Source organism: Chaetodon auriga, chromosome 6 (assembly GCF_051107435.1).
Source record: "Chaetodon auriga isolate fChaAug3 chromosome 6, fChaAug3.hap1, whole genome shotgun sequence".
Classification (NCBI taxonomy): Eukaryota; Metazoa; Chordata; class Actinopteri; order Chaetodontiformes; family Chaetodontidae; genus Chaetodon; species Chaetodon auriga.
In genome coordinates this window covers 4,237,716-4,245,509 of record NC_135079.1, presented here as the reverse complement: position 1 = coordinate 4,245,509, position 7,794 = coordinate 4,237,716, and the positions used below count along the sequence as shown (strand labels likewise).

Sequence of the window (7,794 nt, the reverse complement as noted above, 5' to 3'; positions counted from 1 at the left end):
CCTTGTTGTTTTTTACATCGGACAGGTGTATTTTGAGGCTGTACCTGCACTCATGTGTAAATGGTCGTAGCATTGTTTCCAGAGAAAGTCCGCAGTCCCACCGGGGGTCGAGGTTTGAAGTTGGTCGTTCCAAAAACTTCTCTGATGTTCGCTCTTCCTTTCATACCAGGAAGTGACTGAAACAGAGAGCTGTGATTGGGTGAGGCACTGACCTGTGGGACAGGGAAGCTGAACCCGACAGGTTGTGACGGCCTCCTCGGCACTGCGCTCCCTGCAGATAAACACAGAAATACATCAACACCAGATCTCATGGGGGCTGTTGCTAGGTCACTGAGCAGAACTTGCCACGGGTTAAAACACAGCTGAACAGTGAACCGGGTGTCTGAGCCAGCCACTGCAGGTGTGTCAGAGAACCTCAGCATCAGTTTTGTGGTGTAAAGCGATCAAGCAGATTTCCTGCCATACAGTCATGATTGCAATTCTACTTTTATAGCACTTGGCAATTTTTAAAAATTCATTACTTTGATTTAAATCAAGGTGGGACCACTTTAAGACCAGGATGTGTGGGTTTAGTGTGTTCCCCACCTGGCTGTCTGTGCTGTGGCTCTGGACCAGTTCTTCTCCAGTACCTCCAGGGAGGACGCTGCTCTTTACCCCTCAGCTTCACTGCCGGAGAAAACGTCGCTCTGGTCTCATCCTCAGAGAGAGAGGAAGAGGAGGAGGGCACCTCAGGATCACTCTTCCTCACATCTGTATCTGTGAGGTCCACCTGTTTATCCGGCTCTGCCCGCTCAAATGCATCCATTCTTCCACAGCTGGACCAACAGCTGGATGGAAAGTGCAGCCAGTGGTTTGTGGCTGGACAGCAGTGAGATGAAGGCTGACGCCAGCTGCTGCAGAACAGCTGAGGAGCGCAGGAGGAGCTGCGAGCACAAAGCCAGCTGCAACAACGACCGGGGGCCGATGTTGGGATTTGTAGCTCTCTGACTATTCTGTCATGCTGACAAGCTGAAATGGGCAAAACCAGACCGGCAGGGACCAGAGACACACAGCTGTTCCACATCAGCACCCGGAGGCTCGAAACACCATCAGCTGCAATGAGAGACAGAGACGGTCATTCACCGCTAAGTACTGCTTTTTGTGTGAATAATAATCTAATAATAATCATAAAACATTGTCTCCTTTAATGTAAAACTAGAATAAGTATAATATTTTTAAAAGTTTAGTATAACTTTTAGAACACTTTATAAAATAAAGTAAATAAAATAAATGTACCCTGTAAGTATTTTCCTTCCCCTGAAGATTTCACTTCACATCAGAGGGTGAAACTTTGGACACCACTGCACATATACTCCCCATACACACTCTGCACACACAGACTCTGCATACACACTCTGCACACACACACTCTGCATGCACACACACTGTACACACACACTGCATCCAGCTGTAAAAATGCAGACGCACACCTGTTAACTCCATACCTCTGAGGCCGTCTCCGCACTCGGTGACAGCCATCACTCTCCCCGGCCCGTATCTCCTCAGATCTGGTTCCCATGGCGACAGCACAGCGTCACCTGGCACCAGACGTCGAGTGTGAGCTCCGGTGTGGTTCACCATGTCGAGGGAGCAAACCAGCTGCCTCTGGGAGGAGATGATCCCCAAACCGGCACCTCCTGGGTGGCCGAACTCGACCAACCAAACTCCTCTGCGGCCCTGAGTTTTGACACACGGGAAGAAGACGTCAACGTAGAAATATTATGAATTGAATAAGAGGCGTGTGCATCCACATCTGACTTCCTGTTTAAAGGTCTTCACCTGTACTTCCTGTATCACAGTGCCCGAGTAGTAGAGGCCGTCCACCTCCCTCCTGGCCAGCACTCGGCATCCTGGAAAGAACTCTGCACTCAGGGTTTGACCGGACAGCATGCAGGAGCTAGCTGGGCGGAGAGGATTACCCACACTGCACCTGGGCGACCATAGGAAGCCAAGAAACAGCTCATAAGTCACTGAGCTGATGGTTTTATTCACAGCAACATCATCAGTACGTACAGTATCTTACATTTACCAGCCTGCGTGTGTTTCTCCTGTTATAAAGGTCACATGATGGACGGGTGTCAACGTTCGTAACATTATCTGCTGCACGCCTGGAAAACTGTTTGTACTTAAAAAAACAACCAACCTGAGCAGAGGTGATGATGCTTCACGTGGGATTAAGCCAGAAGTGGACGGACAGCAGCGCTCAGCTGGAGAGACGGCTGATGATTGGTTCTCCACAACACACAGAGGAATCACCTGACGGCGTGGAAGCACACACAGCCGCAGCCTTATGTGTAGATGTGATGTGTTGGGTGTATTAACAAATCCACAGTCATTTGTAAGGTTACAAAAATGTCATATTCTAATCTCATAAATAAATATTCATGTAAAGACAAATATGGAGGCTCTTTCAGTCTTTCAGTAGTTAAATAATCCATCTTTTTTTTTTTTTTTTTTTTTTTTTTTTTTACCAGGCTTCTTTGGTACACAGTAAATCCAGCCATACCTTCTTCAGAACTCCATTCAAACCAACTGGAATCACATAACAGCTCCCTCTTGTGGCCTGCGTCAGACACCGCAGGTAGCCTTCAGTTTTGCTGTCCAGTTGTACACCTGAGTCCTGCAGGTAGAAGACGTTCACGGGCCTGCCAGCTGCCAGGGCGGGCAGGGCTGTGAGCACGGCCTCCGGGTGGTCGGGGAGATCCGTGCAGAGCAGGTGGATGGCGTGACAGGCGGGGTCAGCGAGGGCCACGCTCAGGGCGGCCAGGAGGTCCCTGCCAGGGCGGCAGCGGATGGAGTGAATCCAGGAGAGAGCCAGGTACACTGTGTCAGGAGCACAGGGCAGCATGTGGTGGGACCAGCAGGTCAGCTGTGACGAAGACAGAGAAATCAGTCACATAAAAAAAAGATCTCATACAACTAAACAGAAATATGCTTTGCATTATCATCTCACCTCGCCTGAGAATGTCACGATGTTGAAGAGCGAGTCCCTGAGCGAAGCCTTTGTCAGCAGCGTCTGGATCAGCAGGCGTTTCACTGACCCCAGAACAGCTCTCGTCTTCTCTGAGCTGTCCACCACAAAAGTGACGTTGCATCTCCGTTTGCCCAGAAATGGTGGAACCAGTGCAGCCTCGGAGGCCACCATCTGCCTGGACGTCATCCCTGTACTGCAGTAAGGACAGGAAATGGCCATTTTCTCTCAGGTTTTTGTGCTTTTTGCATAATTTCAAAGTCAAGAGTCCAGAAAACAACGTGGAAATGATTTGTGCCATTGTCAGATTTATTTTGGTAAATCTACAAGCAGAGTAACACTAAACATATCTGCTTGTTTTAAACACAGAAAGATGAAATTCACTTGTGAACTTGACTTTAACATCTGGGCTGCACTTTCTGATGTGTTTTATAATCACATGTAACTTGTCTTAAATATTTAATTTTTCCTGTTGAAATACGTTTACTTCCTGTAACAAAACCTGAATTTCTAAAACAAGTGTTACTACATTAATTTAACTTTTTCTTCACTGAGCCTCCTTGAGGGCCTAAAACAGTTTAAACCAAATGTTACCCATGAATATGAAACGCTCTGCACACACATTTAAAGTGAATCCTCCTCTGACTGATAGAAACAGGAAACACTATCATGTTTCTGTTAACTCACGACTCCTCTTGTTGTTTCTCTCTGATCGGTTGATGCACAGATGAAGTGAGTTACCGGCAGTCGGCTGCAGACGACAGCCTCGTCCCACTGTTGATGTTGGTTTCCATGGAGAAACATTCAAGACTGACTCAGCCTACTTCATGGCCACTGGAGGGGCTGTTCACCTGCCAGTCAGCTGACCGGGGAGCGTCACCAAACACTGCTGTCATGGCACAGTCGTAGGAGCTGCTCCCCGTCCTTTGGTGCAGGGCTGAGAAATGCTCCCTGCTGGAGTGTCAGTGTCCTTCTTCTCTTTCACTTCTCATTAAAAGCTCTAATTGTGTCAGGCTGCCTTTGGCTGGCCCACTTTCATAAATGGCTCTCGGATAAAATAGCACACAGGCCAATTATGTACGTGTGAGCTGCATGTGTGACAAAATCATGCAAAAACACAGAAACTCTCACATCATTTTGGATTTTATTTGATCCTCAGTGCTACACTTTGCTACAGTCACAGGATAAAACAAGTGTTATGATCATTTTGTAAACTCTGAAAGGCAGTGACCTCAATGCAGACCCAGGTGAAAAAATATTACACTGAAATGACGCTTTTTGTGCTATTTTTGTGGCCTTCAAGTACACTTGAGTGTACTCAAGTAGTCCTTGAGTACCACTAGAAGTGTAAATAGTTGCTAAACTGGCATAACTTTCTCCAAACTGTAAGTGTACTGAAGTACACCAGAGGAAATCAGCATTCATGAGCATTCAAAACACACTCGCAGTACAACTGTACTATATCACCAATGTGTTGGAAATATACTTAAATATACTTGAAATGAAGTGAAATTGAAGTACACTTTAATTAAGCATGCTAATAGTGTATTTCAAAGGACTTGAAAATACTTTTCATAAGTACACTTATTACTACTAAAAGTATTTCTCATTCAGTACACATCTTAAAAGTACTTTTATACTACACGTACTTTGAAATACCGCTTTGAGTATTGCAGAATTAGTATTTTCATTTTAATACATTTAAGTAGAACTTAATGACGTCTATTTAGAAGTACACTTCTTAAAAGTACATGTCAAACATGCTTTATATTAAAGCACAAAAAGTACTCGTAATGACTTTTCTATATTCAAGTTATATTTCTACTGCACTAAAGTATTCTACTTTTTGACCTGGGAATACATGTTTTGGACTAGAAAATACATTTACAACATTATAAAATACAGTAGATAAACAGCTGTTCTGTGCTAAGTTTATCAGCTACTCTTCGACCTTCGTCCTCTAACGCTGATTTCCAGCTAGAAATGTAAAACACTAAGTCTGGCAGAACGAGACGTATTTGTAGTACAAGAGCGAAAAATCACAATTCTATCAGAATCTTAAAATCTACTGCACTACAACTTGTGTTAATAGTTTGCTAGCTGCTGCACAACACGCGCCGCCGCAGTGGCAGCTGGAACATGGAGGCTACAGGAATGCTATTGGCTGCCCGTGACGCATGAGGAGCTGTAAACCGCTGCCTTCGTGTAAAAACAGGTGAAGTCAGAGTGGATGATCTGACAATCAAACAGGCAGAGAGAAAGTGAGAATTTATGAGGTGAGAAGTCGGAAGTACCGCCAATGAGGCAGCTAGTTGTAGGAGTAAATAATAGTACTGCTTTTGGTCACCGTGTGTTGAGGAAGAGGAGTCGGTATCACAGGTCGCTGAAGTCAAAACTGCAAAAAGAAGATGAGAAAAAGCAGAAAGAACTCTGAATGTGTCCACTCCCCACTGTTGGAAGAAGTACTTAGTTTACTTCAGTAAAAGTATTAATACAGGAGTGTAGAAATACTCTATTACAAGTGAAAGTCATGCATTCAAAATTTTACTAAAGTAAAAGTACACAATATGCAGGATGTCCCATTTCAGAATAAAAGTTATTATATAACTGCATTAGAATTATTGATGTGTTTATGTGTAAGCTGTACTTTAATGCTGCAGCTGGTAAACTACTTTGTGTACTGCTGGGTAGTTTCACCTTTCGTAATACTTCATAATTAACTTGTTAATTGTGTTTTATTAGTAATCTGCAAAGTAACTAACTACAGCTGTCAGACTGATGTAGTGGAGTAAAAAGTACAATATTTCCTGCAGAGATACAGTGGAGTAGAAATAGAAAGTAGCATAAAATAGAAATACCCAAGTGAAGTACAAGTACACAAAATTGTACACTGAAGTGCAGTACTTACTTACTTTGAACCCATTGTCTAATATCAGCCTAAAGTGCACCACTGCCTAAAAACTGCATTTTGTGCACAAAGCAAATGTGTCCAAACGATAAAATCTGCGGGATAAAAAGTGTTTCATGTATTTCTAAGCAATCCGTGATATTATGTTTATATTATGGCCATTTTAATTTGAAGTGTGACTGTGTGGAACTGAAGTATAATTTGCGGTACGCCTTAAAGAGGACGTGCACTCTGTTTGAAGTAATCACATCTTACCTTTCATTAAATGGCTTTTTGGCAAACTGAACTTGCTCCCTCACGTTTGTCCCAAACACCAACATCTGCTTTTCGGTGTCAATTACACACTGCAAAAAAAAAAAGGTGACATGACAACACGTCACACAATTTACATGTCTGCAGGTGACAACGGGGCCTTTCCTCTCGCAGCATCCACAGACCTACCTTGAGGGACTTTAATGTCTTGTTGCCCAGAGACATCAGAGGTCTGTTAGACTCTGCAAATAAACGTGACAACAATATTACAACAAAACACATTAAGACATCACAAAAATCAAGGCAATCTTTCATCTTTTAATGCTTCCTTCTTCTTCTTCTTCCTTACCTACTACAGCGAAGGAGCACATTACTCTGAGCTCTCCGATGGTCAGGCTGAGTCCTTTGATCTGTCCGTCAATGCAAAGCTTCCTCTGAAATGGACAGCCGTCCGCTTCCGTTTTGTTCTCCTCCACCAGCTCTTTCAAACTTCACCAGAAACAAAACATTAGTCGCTGAACGCTGAGAGTGACCTGATGTACGTGAGATGGACAGATGACGAACATCTCACCCGAATCTCTGCACAGTTAGTGAGGACATCAGGTTCAGTTTGCAGCCGGTGTCAATCAGCACATTCGCCTGCTGTCCTAAACACTGTGGACACACAGAAGGTGGAGCTGGAGATGGATGTGTGTGTGTGTGTGTGTGCGTGTGTGTGTGTACTAGTAGTATTCTGACTGGACAGACTTGTTCAGACTCACCTTGCAGGGCACATAGATGAAATCTCCCTCCTCCTCTTCCTCGTCCTCATGTGAATTTAAACGAGGACAGCTCAGAAGGACCCCTCCTTTGTTTGGTGTCACCCCACACATGTTCATCCTGCCCCGGGACAGCTTGGTCTCCAGCAGGCGCTTCTGGAGGATGTGATGTGGCTGCTGCAATAAACATAAACATAAAAATCAGTATAGTTAGAAACTGTCCTCCCTGTGGAGCTCCAGCTTATGTACAATCTAATAATGTATAATATTGCTGCCTTCTACATGTTTATTTCTAATATCTTTATTGGACACCTGGTGTCGGTGTGCCATTGAAACATCCTTTTAGCCATTTTACTTTCTCCTTCTAACTACAGTATATTATATGGGTAATACAATGAGCTATAATTTAGAATAATTCATCATTGCAGTGACTCTCCCATCGTTAGAACTTCATTACTTCATCCTCCTGTGATAAAACGTGTAATCTGGACAGGCATCAGCCCAAAAACGCGTCCATAACTGCGGCTCTATAAAACATGGCCTGCTATAAGAGGCACACCCCCTGCTTGGATGTCCCGAGCTTCTTCAGTCCATCCAGAGGCAGCAGATCAGCTGAGTCTTTATGGAGGAACTGGATCGCCTGTTTCAGCCTCCTCTGTTGCCTCAGAGCCGCAGCATCCAGGACCCCCGGGTCCCCCCGGTTCTCCGTCCGCATCCCTGTGAACATGACGGCGGGTCTGCGAGTCACACCGCGGCGGTGTGTGTCTGTACTCAGCCGAGCCTGACCAGGAATCCCCGATGATGAGCCCAGGTCAGTGGATGAGAGGAGACACCCCCAGCATGGTTACTGCCGTGGAGGTAGTCAA

At 44.7% G+C, this 7,794-nt stretch overlaps 1 protein-coding gene across 1 annotated transcript; it reads right to left on the bottom strand.

Annotated features, from left to right (window-relative positions):
* Positions 1-4,137: 4,137 nt before the first annotated feature.
* Positions 4,138-7,792, bottom strand: LOC143321671 (nuclear receptor-interacting protein 3-like). The gene is made up of 7 exons (XM_076732142.1): positions 7,488-7,792; positions 6,932-7,105; positions 6,742-6,824; positions 6,520-6,659; positions 6,360-6,412; positions 6,174-6,262; positions 4,138-5,405 (listed from the first exon to the last, which is right to left on the bottom strand). The coding sequence occupies exons 1-7, from the start codon at positions 7,653-7,655 to the stop codon at positions 5,384-5,386; spliced, it is 729 nt and encodes a 242-aa protein (XP_076588257.1). The 5' UTR covers positions 7,656-7,792; the 3' UTR covers positions 4,138-5,383.
* Between the last annotated feature and the right edge of the window lie 2 nt (positions 7,793-7,794).